This window comes from Adiantum capillus-veneris, chromosome 15, assembly GCF_014529385.1.
Source record: "Adiantum capillus-veneris isolate H3 chromosome 15, ASM1452938v2, whole genome shotgun sequence".
Lineage (NCBI taxonomy): Eukaryota > Viridiplantae > Streptophyta > Polypodiopsida > Polypodiales > Pteridaceae > Adiantum > Adiantum capillus-veneris.
The window spans coordinates 36,195,745-36,212,153 of record NC_140945.1 but is presented as its reverse complement, the minus strand read 5'-3'; the positions used below and the strand labels follow the sequence as shown (position 1 = coordinate 36,212,153).

The window sequence follows — 16,409 nt, the reverse complement described above, 5'->3', positions numbered from 1 at the left end:
CCCAAGGGCTCCTCAAAATAATACAAGGGATGCCAAAAACAGGGCCCAAAAGCAATCAGTTCAAATTGCGGGACTCCATACAACTGCCACGTCAGCACAATCCGCGCGTTTTCTAGATTCCCGTACGGCCTGCCACGTCAACATGGCGAAGCGATTTTCGGGCGCCCGTTAGTCAACGTTTTTTCTAATGTTCTAATGTGTTGTGTCCCTTGGGCCTTGTCGGCAGGTACCCATAAGTTGGAACAACTTATAAAGTGACTATGGTGTCCAGGTAGTGATGCCACATCATCAGTTTGTGACAATGTCTGGCATCCAATCAAGGACGTTTGCGATTTCAAGAGAGGGGTATGCCATGAGGCTGTGCCAACCACTAACCTTAGTTGTTGGTTTCTTTCCCTTGATTTTTCTTTGATTTTTGGGACCCTCTTTTTGAAGTCACAAACTGCGGGCATTGTGTGGCAAGTGGGAAACGGCTCACGGCCGAGAGATTCATTCATAGTCGGGAAGGATAGGTCGCCACGAGATGGTTTTGCTAGTCGGCACTGAAATCCAAGCAATATAAGGGTGTCTAGGCTCAATTCAAAGTCATTTAGGGCTCAGTTCAAAGTCATTTAGGCTCCTCGCTACACTTTATAAGTCGATGGGTACTAGGAATCAACTCAAAAGATGCAAATTGGACACATGGTGGCCCCGATGCACTTGCCAGGCTCATCCCAAGAGGGGGCGCCCAATTTGAGAAGGGAGGTTGATTTTCCTTCATTGTGAGCCTACAATGTGTGTGTGAGTAGTGGGTGCAGGTGATCGCAACTGTAATGGAAAGCTTGCCTTTCTTCCTTGTCTCATGTAGCGCGATGATTTTCTCTCGTGCATCTCTCTCTCCCCTTTGCACATATGGTAATGCCCCACTAGTTGGACTTCTCAGATGATTATGCACAATTCTGGGGGTTTTATGCACGTTTGCCAAGGCAAGAGCCTTCTGTGCAGGAACCGGATTAGCCAAATTCTAATCCCCTACAGGTGCGCAATGTTCCATCACGAAGGATGATGAAATCGGAGAGTTTTATAAAACTCGTCTGATTCAAAGGGGAACTATCCCATTGCGTGCTGGAGCAGTTGAGACACGTGTAGACGTGCTTGCTCTGCCCAAAACGATCCAAAACAGAAAATTACAGCCTGCTGTGTTTTTCTGTAGGTTTAGGTTTCGCTCGTAAACTGCAGGACATCACAAGGGGAGCCTCGGGAAAGCCTTGGGATGCTTAAACACGGCTTTAGGCAGCTGACAGTGACAAAACAAAAAGTTACAGCATGCTGAATTTGACCTGCAGCTTACCAGAAAGCTTCCAAAATGCGTGGCGAAATTCGGTCAAAAACTTGCACTTACAGCCATGGACAGGTTTGGACAGCTTCTGAGAGTTTGGTTAAAGTGTTCGAATTGTTTATTTGCAATAAGAATAAAGAAATACCGAAAGGGGCGTGAGTCTATGGGGCCTACAAGGAGTCGCTGTCTGCTTGGAAGCATTGTAGCTCCCAAACCGTGGTTTGTTTGAAGTGCTAATTCCAGTTTTAAGTTTATTTGCGAAGTTTCGTTGTGTCGTAAAGTTGAAGTAAAGTTTTTCAACAAGTAAAGATTGGGTGAAAGCTAAATTCTACTGCCCTACGGACCAGTTTCATGGTTCCGTTGTCGGGACAAAATCACTTTTTCCTTAAAGAGTGAGCCTTGCTTGGTTTGCGGCGAAGACACAGAGCATAGGAACTCAGAATTACACTATGGCCGATAGGACAAAGGACGCCAGGGAAGAGGGTTCCTCTTTACAGGACAGAGAGGGCAGGGAGCACTCATGTTGCGGAGTCAGTTGGGGCTCCTAGACAACTTTCTTTTGTCCACGAACAAGTGGTTAGGAGGCCTATTCCAGAGGCTTTGCCAGTTCAGCCAGCCAGCTTTCAAAGTCCAAATGTTGCATTAAATGGACACGGAACCAGTTTTGAGGCTATGCAACTGGTTTTTCCACCACCCACGGGTACATCCTGTGTATTTCGGGGGTCGATGTGTGTTTCAGAGCATGGTTGGTTATGTGCCTGGAAACCAACAATACATGCCAGGTACATTGTTTGGGGGTATGCAGGCCATGATGCCAAACCCATGTATGGTAATATTGGCATGCAACAAGGGTTTTAGTGCAACGAGGGCCAATTTGGGGTGTCATAGGGCAATTTTGACATGGCTAGTTTTTCTAACCAGCAGGCATATATGGCACGAGTGATACAAAATGTCAATGGCCAAGGGACGTCGATGATCCCTATTAAGTGCCCATGTTGTAGACAATTCCCTTGAAGGAGAGGGCAATGGGTTTCAGGGCAACATGAAAGGGGTCAGCAAATGAAAAATTCAGCAAAGAAGCCCGTTGTAAAAGTGATTCCTGAAGCGTCTCAGGGGTCGGAAAAGGCAAACAAAGGTAAGGACTCAACCGAGAGGTCTGAAGCACATGCTAAGAAAAAGAAAAGGAAGCCTTTGTGCGCAAGTCGTTCAAGGAAAAGAAGGCTTTAATGGCTGAGAACAAATGTTTCATATGCGAGCAGCGTGGTCACTTTGCTATAGATTGTCCACAAAGAAGAAGACCAGTTGATTCGGATGACAAAGAGGACAAGAACGGCAAGAAGCTCAAGCCTCAAACCCACGGCAGGTCTAGTGCCATGTATGGTGGGTGATAGGCCAAGTTCAGATGCCAGTGAGTTATGCACATCGTGGGGTAAAGTGAGACTAGACGACACTTATCTTCTTTGATCCAAGTGCTAAAGTAAACTTTATCTCACCAGAATTGGCCATCAAAGTTGAAGAGAAGAGATACACAACAGAGGCAGGGTTGGCATGTCTTGGCCGCTCAGAGTGTGTTACACCTATCATTGGAAAGTTGCGTCTGCATATTCAGTCATATGTGGACACAAAGGAATTATATATCATGCCATAGGAAGGGTGCGATGCGTTGTTGGGAATCCCGTGGATGTTTCATATACATGGAGTGCTGGATGTCTTCAACAAGAAGATCACCCTCATCATAGGGGCGAAACTCACATCCTGGATGTAAAGCTTAAAGGGGAGTCTATCCCTATTGTATTTGCTTCGGCTATCTCTTCTGTAATTAAGAATCATCTTTCTGCATCTTTGATTTTTGCACGTGATGTTTCAGATAATTGTTAGTCAAATTTACCTGTGCTAGATAAAGAAAGGTCAACATTTTTGCGAGAGTTTAATGACTATTTTTCTGACTCATTTCCGTCTTGGTTGCTGCTGGAGAGGCCTGATGATAATGCGGTAGATTTGGTGCCAGGTTGTAGCCCACCAAATAGGCCTCCTCCCTACAGGGTTAGTGTGGCTCAACAAAAAGAGATTATGAGCCAAGTAGAGGAGCTCCTAGAGAAAGGGCCGATTCAACCTAGTTCTTCACCCTTTTGCTCCTTTGTTACCATATACATGTGGTAGTGATGTGTGTGAACACACTAGGACCGTCGGGGCATTTTTCCCTCTTTAGGAGGTTTTTTTTCCTGTGCATTGTATATACGCCCATCACTCTAGGGCTATCTATCTTTCCATTGCACACTAAGTAATACACTCTCTATTGTGTGCCTTGAGCTTCCTTCGTCTTCTCCATAAGCTGTGTGCATTTCTTTGCAACTCTAATTCCAACAATTGGTATGAGAGCAGGTTGTGTCCTCCCGGGCTTAGTCGCCAGCAGCTCTAACACATGCTTGCTCATTTTCTCCGATTTCAGTGAGCTTTGGCAAGCGTTCGCAGGTCGACAAAAATTTCGGGTGAGCTCGTAGAGCTCAGTCTGCTCCGATTTCTGATTCGGGCTCATTTCTGCCTCCGTTTCTACTACAGATAGTACTGCACAAGCTATTTCGTCATTTTGTGCAGAATTTCTGTAAGTACCGTTTTCTGCATAATAGGTGCCTTATAATCTTCTAAGGTTTGTGCTATATAGCACGTGTTGTTCCCGCTTTGTTTCTCCTCTTTTCGAGCAGTTTTCACATCAGGTGCAGCATTTACCATGGCTGACAACAACACAGATGTGTTCAAGATGTTTGATGCTGAGGACAAGTTGGATGGGGGCAATTACCCTATGTGGGATTTTATGATGCAACATGTTCTTGTGTCAAAGGGCGTCTGGAATATTGTGCAGGGCATTGATGTACGTCTTGGTTCTGAGGATGTAGGCGATGTTGAGGATGTGGTAGGTCTTGCTGCAAGGATTGCTGCTATTAGAGTTGTTTTGCGTACGACAGAACAATCTCGTTGGGATGTAAAGGATGCGTAGGCTCACGCATTGATTGCGTTGTCTATGAAGCGCACCATTGTTCCTCACATTCGTTCAACAAAATCTGCAAAACAGGCTTGGGATTTTTTGGCTGGTCTTTATGCAAGTCGCAATGAAGCTAAAATTGCTTTGCTGCGTAAAGAGCTGGAGTCGAAGATTATGCATGAGGAAGATGATATGGACACTTCCTTGCTGGTGTCAAGGATATCAATGAGCAACTTATTTCTGCAGGTGAAGTCATTTCAGACAGTTCCCTTGTGCAAACTGTTCTTGATGCTTTACCAGATTCTTACCAGACTTTTGCTAGTACTTGGAGACTTATGACCTAAGGAAATCCTGGAGTTGTCAAGTTTGATGCATTATGCATATTGCTGTTGCAAGAATCAAAGGTAAAATGATAAGGCGGTTCTTGGTTAACTTCAAGAACTATCCCGCATTGGATGCAAAGTGGATGGAGGAGGAGGACTTGGTAGATACTCCTCAGATTGTGAACCTTTACCTTGAAGCATTCGATTTAGCATAATCTATTCCGATAGAACCCCGAACTCAGCTTGGGCGGAATTTGGTGCAGCGGATATGCACAAAGAGGGGAGTCGGTCCACTCCTTTGTCAACAGATTGCCCCGATTTTTGATACTAAAGTCACTGATGTCTCTTTTGAGTGTCAGGGATACTGTGAGCTGACAGTAGTGTGCTATAATGACTTTAAGAACTGGAAGCCTCGATAATATGATACTGATTTGTACTTGACTTGTTTAGGTGCAAGAACTGATAGATGAAACGACTGCAGCATTTCGGTGTGATAAGATCTCGATAGACATGATTGCAATAAGGATTAGTTAATCTGACATCTATGAGGTCTTGATTGGATCTAGATGCGATTGCTAAATACGTTGCCGATTAATCATGGTTTGAGATCCGAATGAATTTTTGAATGTGATTTTGTCATGTGATGTCAAGTGATGTCTTGTGATGTGACTGTTGATTGGTACATGTGCTAGATGTGTTGTTCCTAGTGCGTCGGTACCAGTCAGTGTCTACTAAGATAGTTTATGGCCTCTGTCTGTTTTGTAGGCGTAATCGAGGGCGATTACAATGCTTTCAAGAGGGGGGTATGTCGCAACGGGTGACGTGGCAGCAAACACACACACACACACATCCCGATTGCAGATTCCGGAATCCACGTTGCAGGTGCTGACGTGGTAGTGTACGACATCTCCGTGATTTGTGGCAGGAAAAGCGGAAAAGCAGGCTGAAGTGGCAGTGCGTACGACAGGCTGTACGGAAGCTGCTTTTGCGTGGGCTGATTTCTAGGCAAGCTTTTGGAGAAGCTTTGGGATAAGATGCTTTATTTTAAGTTGCTTTAAAGTTGGAAGCTTTTGGGGCTCTGCTTTTGGGCATCCCTTGTAATCAATAAATAGGTGGGTTTGGCTCTCACAACTCAAAGCATCTGGACGCAGAGTTTGAGAGTGAGAACTCTCCCACTCTCTTGTACTTTGGACTCAGATTAATACAAAAAGAAATATCGAAAGGGGCATCAGTCTTTGGGGCCAATATCTCTAGGCACGAAACTCCGCCGGGCCGTGTTGAATCAATTGTGAACCGTGAATTGTTTTGAAGTGAATCTCTGCTGTGTCGCGGTAGAATCTTGACTTGGAGTGTCCAAGTTTGTTATAGGAGTATTGCTGTTACTCATGGCCCGGACCTCGATGATTATTTGCAAGGGGAGTATTAAGAAGATTGAGCAGTGGTTATTCTCAACACCTCCAAACGATGCTGGTTGCGGTCTGGGGAGCGTTTGGTTGTAAAAGGGGCCTCTATATCTCTCTCATAGCCTGCACAGTTTTAGGTTATTTGCGGGGGGAGTTTTCATCGACGGCTAGATGTTTCTATGTCTTGTAACATGCATATGTGAGCATTTGTGTTGCATTGTAATGTGTCAAACCACTGAATATTCCTTATTGGATGAGATTGCCTAGGTATGTAATTTCAGTGCATCAAGACACCCGTTAGAGATTAGCTCGGTCTACGTGTGATGACTAATTTTGCTACGCTAGAATATCAAGAGCTTGGATATGAAATGAGTATATACTCCTTATTGGATGAGATTTTTTTGGGAAACCAACCACCCAGGATATCAAGAGGTCCAATCTGGAATGAGAAAACTGGTTGTCCCTCGGAATGACCCTCGGAAATTGAGTTGTTTTGCAGATATGCTGTAATCGCGAACGATTGCTCTCTTTCAAAAAGGGGGATGTCACAAATTGCTGACGTGTCAAGCCACTGAAGAATGGAGCCAACTTGTAGATCCCGGCCAAGGGGCCTAAACCCTAAGAAGAAACAGTAGTAAAAGAAGTTCCTACCAACTTATGGGAGCCCGTCCGATAGGGCCTAAGTGCCTAGGGGGCTTAAATCAACAAATCAGGACCCAGCTACACCCGAGAAGAGGTTACGCAACCCCTTGATGTCGTGGCAGTCGTGTACGGTAGCGTCCGAAAATTACGTCGACAGACTGTATGGATGCCCACGTTTTGCGTTGACTCCTGACGTGGAAGTTGTACAAATTTTCGTATTTTCTGCCGGCTGATTTCAGCGCCAGCTTTTTGTTGGGTTTCCAAGCCCTCATTTACTTTGATGTCAGCCCATGGGAACGAGCATACAGATGAACTTCACTTTGTTTAGAAGTTTTGCATGGCTAATCTTTTATATATTGTAAGGTTTTTACTACAATGAATATAGCGTTGTTTTTCAACAAAAAGTGTGTCGTGCTCTTCTTTCTCTCTCGTTTTTCCTCTGCTCTGTTGCACGCTCTCGAGCAACCATGGCTTGTAGCCGCCATCACCCTCCATAGCTCTACTTCCCCTACAACTAGTATCAGAGCCTTAGGGTGTTGCAAGGTGGGTCCTCTGCTGCATCTCAAGACGGTGACGAGGTTGGCAGACCCCAGGCGGGCAAGCGTTTTGATAGTCAAAAGCGTTATCGTCATCCTCCTTCCAGGTGGGTACAGCAGCAAGCGTTTTAAAACGTTGTGTAGGCAGGGTATATCAAAATGCTGTGGACGTGGTCTCTAGATTGGTGCATATCAAAACGCCGACTACAGTAGGTGACGGGGAGCACAATCAACTGCGCATATTGAAACGCCGTTTTGAGTAGCGTCGAGGGGGCAGTGTTTGCCGATAGACCAAACGGTGCAGCTTCTTGAAACGTTGCCCTAATTGATGACAATTGCAGGACTTTCCGGTGGCCACAAACTCCTCATACACACAACATCTCAGAACGCCCTGCTAGGGGGTTGTAGCAAAGATAGCAATTGTGATAGCGGGCAAAGCTTAACGACACTCTATCATTAGGTAAATTTTGCTAGCATATCAAGAGGAAGCTATTAGAAGCAAAACACCCCTCTTTAATATGCAAAGCATATCGAGCATGGCATCAAAGGTAGATAAATTCAACGGATCTGGCTTCCACACATGGCAAATCAAAGTGAAGCGGAAGGGCTTGTGGAATCCTCTGGAATATCGTGAAACCCTTATCAATCGACACATCCGCTGTAGGTACGAGAGCACTCTCTACCGAGCAACAACGCAAGGACCAGCAAGCATTAGATATTATTCTGACATCTCTCGAAGATGACTTTATTCACTACTTGGATGACGTGCAATCTTCTAGTGTTGCCTGGATACAGCTAGAGAAAGTTTTTGGTGCTAAAGCTCTGCATTTAGTGATGAGTCTAAAGATGGAGTCGTACTCTCTTGCTATGCGTGCCGATGAAAACATTACATCTTTAGCTAACCGATTGAAGAGTATTAAAACTCAATTTGTTTATGTCGAAGCCCAAGTGCCAGAGGAAGTTGTCATAGCTGTTTTATTAAAGTTTGCCTGATGAATTCTATCAGATTGTCACTGTTTTAAAAGAGAAAGATCCGCTGCGCTCCTTGGATGGTTTCATCAATTCATTGCAAGAAGAAGAAAAAAGGATATCCCGTACCAATATTCCCATTAACCCTAGTGCATACACAATATCCCCATACAGTATCCCCCATCAGTTCTTTTGATACTCCGAGTGCCTATGCAGTCACTAATTGTGCTTCTACCTCAGCTTCATCTCGACCATCCATTGGTACAAGATCTTGTGCCATTTGTGGGCGCAACAATCACCAGACAAAGGGCTGTTTCAAGAAGAATCTTGGTGTTCATTGTGGTAAGATAAATCATCCTTCAAATAGATGCTTTCAAAAGGGTAAAAATCAGATTCTTGTGATTGATGGAGACACCAAATCTCAAATACTTTCTGTTGACAGTGATGTTCTTTAGATCAACTCTTTTTATGTTTTTCTTAGTCAAAATAAATTTTACGGGTTATAGACACTGCCACACATGAGTGGTAAGACCTCCCAAACTACCTGTTTGTTTTTTCAAATCCTATTTTTGTCGCACTTCTCGTGAGGTTATTGGGTACACCTTAAACCCAAGGTTAAGCAGTGAACCAGAAACTCCATTTGTTGATAGCTGATTTTTAACCTACATCCTATCTATGCTTAAGGGGGGGTTGGGTTCACTATCATAGCACTAGGTTATGGATACACCAAAATCCTTGGCTATGAAAGAACCTAAAACTCACGGTTTCCAAGTACACCAAAAACTCGAGATATTATGAGAGTGATATATTTAGTTCGGGCTTGAGGGGGGGTTGTTGGGTTTCCAAGCCCTCATTTACTTTGATGTCAACCCATGGGAACACTCCCTTATGGAGCATGCAGATGAACTTCACTCTTTTTAGAAGTTTTGCATGGCTAATCTTTTATATATTGTAAGGTTTTTACTATTGTGAATATAGCGTTGTTTTTCAACAAAAACTGTGTCGTGCTCGCAACTCTTCTTTCTCTCTCGTTTTTCCTTTGCTCTGCTACCAGCAGCCATGGCTTGTAGCCGCCATCACCCTCCATAGCTCGACTTCCCCTACACTTTTTGGGCTAGAAGCTTTTGAGTTTGAATGCTTCTCATGTAATCTGCTTTTAGAGGCCAAGGGCCTTTAAACATGACCCGTGGGCTCTCACTCTGGCAGTCTACATGTGGGAGATGCATAGCAAAGCCATGGGAATTGTACCATGTTGAAGCAATATAAAGAAATACCTAAACGGACGGCGTCAGGGTTTGGGGCCAATGCTCTCTTGGGATGGAACTCCACCACTCCCCGTCTTATGTGGCGTGCATCTCTCTCAGTTTAGTGCTTTATGAAATGCTTAGAGGTGTTCAGTCTTTTCGTTTCCGTTGGCACGTGGTTCCCGTCCCGTTACAATTTAGGCAATATCATGCGTGATGAAGCTGATGGCTATATTGCCTATTGATGCTACCATGAGGCTATACCTTGCACTTTCCTATAAAGCTAAATTTGGGCTTATCCTGGATTCGTCTAGGTATGCATACATATGAAATTCTACTAATTTGCTTTCCAGAAATTGTGCTTTAACTAGACCGAAAACTCAGTTGAACATTTCACTTAAATTCTGGTGCTATGCACTTATTGAGGTTGGAACATCACAATTCATAAGTTTAGTTGCCACTTTTTATTTTCTTTGATGCATTTTTCTCGCTCTATCTATACTTACTCTGGTTTTTCATGGCCTTAGATTAATTTTGCTTTGTCTTATTTGCTTTGTCTTATTTGGTACACTACTGCTAAGTCTGTTTAATCAGGTTTTTGAATGTCACGGATGGTTGCTAATTGTTTTGTTTGTCTTGTGCCTTTAGTGGTGTCCAGAGAGGAAGTCGGTGTTTGGAAGTTCTGCTGAAGATGGTTTTGTAAATATTTGGGATTATGAAAAGGTGCGTTTTTTTGACGCAAAACTAAATCTGGTTTTGTTATTGATGAACAACACCAAAGTACTGTGATTGTGAACCCTGGACATTTTGCTTCTATGTAGAATGTAGAGGCCATCCTTGCATGCTACAGTTTTTAAAATAATAAGTAGTGGCTATCCACACACGATAACTAGCCTGAACATTTTGCTCCTATTTAGAAATAGAATGTAGTGATGATCCTCACAAGATAAGTAGCTTGAATGTTTTGCTTCTATTTAGAATGTAGTCGCTATCCTCAAATGATGATTGGCTTTTGATATGTTCTCTTGCAGCTGTGTGCTTAGTTTATTCTTTTATTTGTAGTATTGAACTTTTGGACAGAGTTCATATGTAGTGGTGGCTGCCCATGCATGACATGTGTACCTGTCTAGTTAATAATGGACTCTATTGATTGTGGTGTGTTCATAGCCTTCTTACTTGTATTTGCTATTGAAAGAAGACATGTTTATTGTGAAACATTGTCTGAAATACTCTTTTATGCTTTATGGAAGTGGGCACTTTCACTTCCCTTTTCTTTTCCAGATATGGTGAAATGAGTCGTTTCTTGCTATGTCCAGTTAAAGCAGTGGGGCCTAGTCTAGGACACGTTGGAATGTGTGTCCAATGTCCAGGACTAGGTCCCCTCTCCTCATTCCTATGTTGTGGACATAACATTCTGGTGGTGCTATGCTTGGGATTGTGCACGGGAGCTACCTTCCATGGCTCCTACCCACATAGCATTAGTGCTAAGCCTACAAGGGGTTACTTCCATAAATACTCTATCAATCATTGGTGGAGTTTTTGTGCAGTCCTCTATAATCGCACCATTGCAAATTTAGCAGAAAGCATTTCCATGGGCAGTTTCTGTAGATATCATGTTGGAGGAATTTCTCTTCAAGCAGACCTAAGATTTAGAGGCGTTATGTCCAAAATTTCTAGGAGGAGCTTGGAAATATAAAGGCCTTTTCCTAGAAAAGCTTCACACCCAAGAGACGTGGAAATAATCTCTCTCTCTCTCTCTCTCTCTCTCTCTCTCTCTCTCTCTCTCTCTCTCCCCATATTGTACACCTCAGTAGCCCTCATGTGATTGTCTCCCTCAATCTCAACTTAGCTAGAGACTGAGGAGCACTATTTCTGCCAATGCACAGCATAATATAAGATCCATGGGCATTTTCATTGCTTATTTAGAGAGGCCTTTGGCCCCTTATCCCACATCATGGATTTCTATGATCAGAGGTGCCTAGGTTTCTTCTTCCTGGAGATCCATAGACTCAGAGAGACTACCCTTAGGAGTACAGGACCTACACATAGAGGATCCATACAGAGCTAGATTACTACTTTTTACGGAGAGACTACTCGGGATGGCCCATCACAGGTGATCTAGTCACACCCTCATTGGGGCATTCTTCTGGATCAAGCCATCCAACTTGGCCACACACAAAGCTCAGGTGCGAGGATCTTCACACCGTAGACGAGGTCTACATCGGAGGCTACGGAGCATCATTGAGCGACATCGAGCACGCCCTCCTTGAGAGCTAATCATCGAGGACATTGATGCCATATCGCAGAGACCCATGAGAGAGGGCATGGGATGATCACCATTGTCCACTTCCCCACTATGCACCTCATTAGCCCTCATGTGATTGTACCCCTCCCCATATGTTTTGAGCTGATCGTTATGTGATGAGGATGTGAGGTTAGGCTTACATACCTATCCACTCTAGGTATCCTTCTTTATTTTTATCTTTATGTTCCCTTGACATTGTACTAGAGTCACACATGGATGTAACCTTTTGGTATCATAGATCATTGTGGCCTTTTAAAGGCGGTAATATAACATTTCAGTTCATCTCTCTCTCTCTCTCTCTCTCTCTCTCTCTCTCTCTCTCTCTCTCTCTCTCTCTCTCTCTCCCCCCCCCCCCAGGCACGACAGATGATGGGTTTATCTCATGCCCCAGGAATATGGAAATATAACATTTCAGTTCATCTCTCTCTCTCTCTCTCTCTCTCTCTCTCTCTCTCTCTCTCTCTCTCTCCGCGTGACAAATGATGGGTTTATCTCACGCCCCAAGAATATGGACACCCACCTATCTCATGCCATTAGATGTGTTATTGGTCAGCTACGCACGCCATCTCACTAGTTGGAGATAAGAGATTGGCCAATACAGAGGTATACCACTAGAGGAGAGATTATGCTAGGTTTTCTAGAGAGAGCCAGAGGCAGAGGAGCATTATATCTGCCAATGCAAATCATACTATGAGATCCGTGGGCATTGTCATTGCTTATTCAGAGAGGGCACCTCATTGTGCACCTCATTAGCCCTCCTGTGATTGGACCTCCCCCCATAGGTTTTTATCCGAGGTATAATGCATAGTCACATGGGGACGGGGACAGGTCTCGGGGACGTGACGGGCCCCGGGGACGGGGACATGGCAAAGCAGGGGACGGGGGATGGGCCAGGGGACGCGTGTTAAAAAAACCTTGTTCTAAACTAGACAACACTAAGAGCACAAGATTGCAAAGAAAAAGTGGGTTTTGCACTTATAAATACCAAAATATGACATGCGGTAAGAACGCGGCGAGCATGCGCCGCACATGTTGACGTGATGATCAATCATCATACTCATAGGGAAGTAATTAATGGTGTACAAGTGAAGAGTGGATTAGTAGAGTCTAGTGGGCAACATTGACATATAGCTCAAGACTTTGAAAGCCCTAGAAAAAAGGTGCGGGGTTCCTTGCTCGCGTCCCCCTTGCATGTGTCACCGGGGACCCGCGTCCCCTCTGCGTCCCATGTGAGGGACCCCTCTGCGTCGTGTCCCCTCGTCTCGTCCCGCGTCCCTCGTTCCGTCTCTACCAAAAAGGGCCACGTCCTCGGGTCCCCGTTTCTATGGTATAATGTGATGAGGATGTAGGTAAGGCTTAAGGCTTACATACCTACCTACTCTAGGTACCCTCATTTATTTTTATTTGTCATGTTCACAGTTCCCTAGACAGTGGTGCCCCTCCCCATATGTTTTGATTTGATGTATAATGTGACGAGGATGTAGCTAAGGCTTACATACCTACTCACTCTTGGTACCCTCATTTGTTTTAATTTTTTATGTTCCCTAGACACTCTACTATATTCACACATGGATGCAACCTTTTAAGTTTTGGTCTCATATGTCATTTTGACCTTTGAAGACGTAAATATAACATTCTCTCTCTCTCTCTCTCTCTCTCTCTCTCTCTCTCTCTCTCTCTCATCCTACACAGTTCTAGCTAGCTGCTTAGTTCACATCTAGCAGTTTAGGATTCTATACTACCCCTTTTTTAGTACCTTTTTATTTTTGGTACTCAGACATTGTATCAAATTCACCACGTTGTAACTTTTTGGTCTCATAGGTCATTTTGGCCAATGTTAATACAACATTTCATTCTCTCTCTCTCTCTCTCTCTCTCTCTCTCTCTCTCTCTCTCTCTCCATCCAAAACACACACACACACACACACACACAATGCACGCATATGTGCGCATTTACAAGGAATGGTCATTTTTGGGGTCCTTGTTTCTTGTTCCCTTCTCCCGTTCGAGTGTATCTTGTCGTAGGCAATGGCAAGTGAAACAAACACACGGAGTGGATCTCTCGGCTACACGGACCGCCTACAAACACAGCTCTTTGGCTCCAAACTATACCCCGAAGGCTCGATTAGTCTCTCTTGACTAACTCTCGCTCTACTACTCGTTGCGACACAACCACGTTGGCTTCGCCTGATTTTTTTTTTAAAGCGGCTGACATGAAACACTGGATAAACACTAACATCTGAAGGAAGAGCTACTTTATAGGCAACTTGGCCAATTTTCTTTGTGACCAAGAATGGACCACAATATCGAGGGGGATGCTTTCCCGTTCGCACAGTCTTGGAAATCCTTGGGTATCTTCAGATAGACCCATTATCCCACATCTAGAGTCCTTGGAGATCTCTTTTGATTAGCATAAGTAGTAACTCGATCAACGAGCTGTACTTATGTTGTCCTTAGCCAATTCGAGCATTTCTTGCATGTCATACAAGAAATCACGAGCTTGGCGATCCTTGACTTTATTTGAGCCACTAACAATCGGGGATTTGGGCTCGAATCAATACATCAGTATGAATGGGCTAAATCTAGTAGCAGAATGCTTGCTACTATTGTAGGCAAACTCTAACTGTGGAAGATACCATTCCCAATCAGATTGCTTGTGATAGACATAAGCTCTCAACATGTCCTCTAACGTCTAGTCCATCCTCTCAGTTTGTTCGTCGGACTCAGGATGGTCAGAAGACGACATAACTCAACTTCGTCTAAAGATGAGCAAACACATCTCGCCAGAGTCGCCCAATGAACTTAGTATCTCGATCATTGACGATATCCTCTGGCAGACCATACAGCTTGTAAAGTTAATTAACAAATAAAACCGCCATCTCATGGCTTTTTATTGTCGACTTCGTTGGAATAATTTTCGCCATTTTTTTGAGTCTATCGACCACAACCTAAATGGCGTCATTGCCCCGACTAGTATTCGTCAAACCAACGATGAAAGCCATAGAAATACTCTGCCACTTGGCATCAGAAATTTCCAATGGATGTAGCAAGCCAGCTTTCCAAAGGCGCTCTGCCTTATTGACATGACACTGTGTGCATCTCTTCACATAGCTCTCTATGTAAGAACGCATTCTTGGCCAATAGAAATATCGCTTGACCTATACCAAAGTTCTTTGGATGCCTCGGTACCAGCGCTAAGAACATCTTGGCATTCCAACAAAATTTTATGTCGAACCTCATTGATTTCAAGCACACATAATTTTTCATTTCTGAATTACAGTCCACCTCCAATGGAATATTGTCGCTATCTCGTCTCTCCAGCACGACTCACTTGGGTCTTCCGACCACCCAAGACTATACACGAGTCATGCCTCGCTTCGACCTCGTTCCATATCTTGCCAAAATAGCTATCAAAATGACATAGCCCTCGGAGAGAGATAGAAATTCGTCGAGATTTCAGCCATAGATAAGGCATTAATTTCAGGAGTCCTGCTGAGTGCATCAACAACTTGATTGCTGGATCCTTTTCTGTAACGGATCTCAAAGTTTGACTCTTGTATAAGCTCAACCCATCTGGCCTTCCGGCCTGTGAGATCACTCTGATCACAGACATAGCGCAAGGAGTGATGCTCTGTCCATGCAACAAACGTAGAGCCCTACAAGTAGTGCCGCCATAAGGCGTGGACTACATCGTAAAGCTCCTTCTCATACGTTGGATAACGTTTCTCAGCGTTAGAAAGTTTCTTACTTTCAAACGCAACTGGACGTCCATCCTTGTATAACGCCGCACCAATGGCACAATCACTAGCATCCATTTCAACCACAAATGGTTTTCTAGGATTCACAATGTGCAATATTGGCGTGGTAGTCACCAAGTGCTTTAATGTCCGAAAGCTCTCGTCAAGACGCTCATTTCAGACAATAGGGGGATTACCTTTACGGTGAGGACCCGAAGTCTTCGGTCCTTCTATCCCTCCGTTTAGCAATTGCGTAAGCGGAGTAGCAACTTTGGAGTAATCGTGGATAAATTTGCGAAAGAATCCAGTAAAGCCTAAAAGAGACTTTACTTGGTGCACATTCTTCTGAATGGGCCAATTTCGCACCTTATCCAACTTTTCAAGGTGGATGTGAATTCCATTGCGAGTAATAATACGACCCAAATACATAAGCTTTTTCTTGAAGAATTCACACTTAGAAACCTTAGCATAAAGCTTCTCAATTCTTAGTACCTCGAGAACAGCGCGTATATGCACCACATGCTCATGCAAACTTTGGTTGTAAATCAAGACATCGTTGAGAAATACAACAACGAAGTTGCCTAGGAATGGTCTGAGCAGATCATTCATCATCTGCTGAAACGTAGCTGGAGCATTGGTCAAACCAAAAGGCAAGACCGAAAATTCATAGTGATCATAACGTGTATGGAAACCTGTTTTGGGAACATCTTCTAGTTTGATCTGTAATTGATGATAACCTGATCTAGGTCTATCTTTGTAAAATACAACGCCCCATGGGGCCGATCTATCAAATCGTCCATACGCGGGAGCGGATACTTATTCTTGACAGTGACCTTATTCAACCCCTTGTAATCCACGCAAAAGCGCATGGTGTTATTCTTCTTTCGAGAAAGTAACAATGGCGCTTCCTACGAGAATTTACTTGGCCGAACAAAACCCCTGTTGAGATAAT

General features: G+C 44.0%; 1 protein-coding gene across 2 annotated transcripts in view; it reads left to right on the top strand.

Annotated features, from left to right (window-relative positions):
* The window catches only part of FVE (Transducin family protein / WD-40 repeat family protein), a 111,514-nt gene that overhangs the window by 63,596 nt on the left and 31,509 nt on the right, over nt 1-16,409 (top strand). For both annotated transcript variants that reach the window (XM_086530236.1, XM_086530237.1), the window contains one exon: nt 10,064-10,138. In XM_086530236.1, the coding sequence (XP_086386362.1) occupies nt 10,064-10,138 (75 nt within the window). The remainder of the gene's footprint in view (nt 1-10,063; nt 10,139-16,409) is intronic.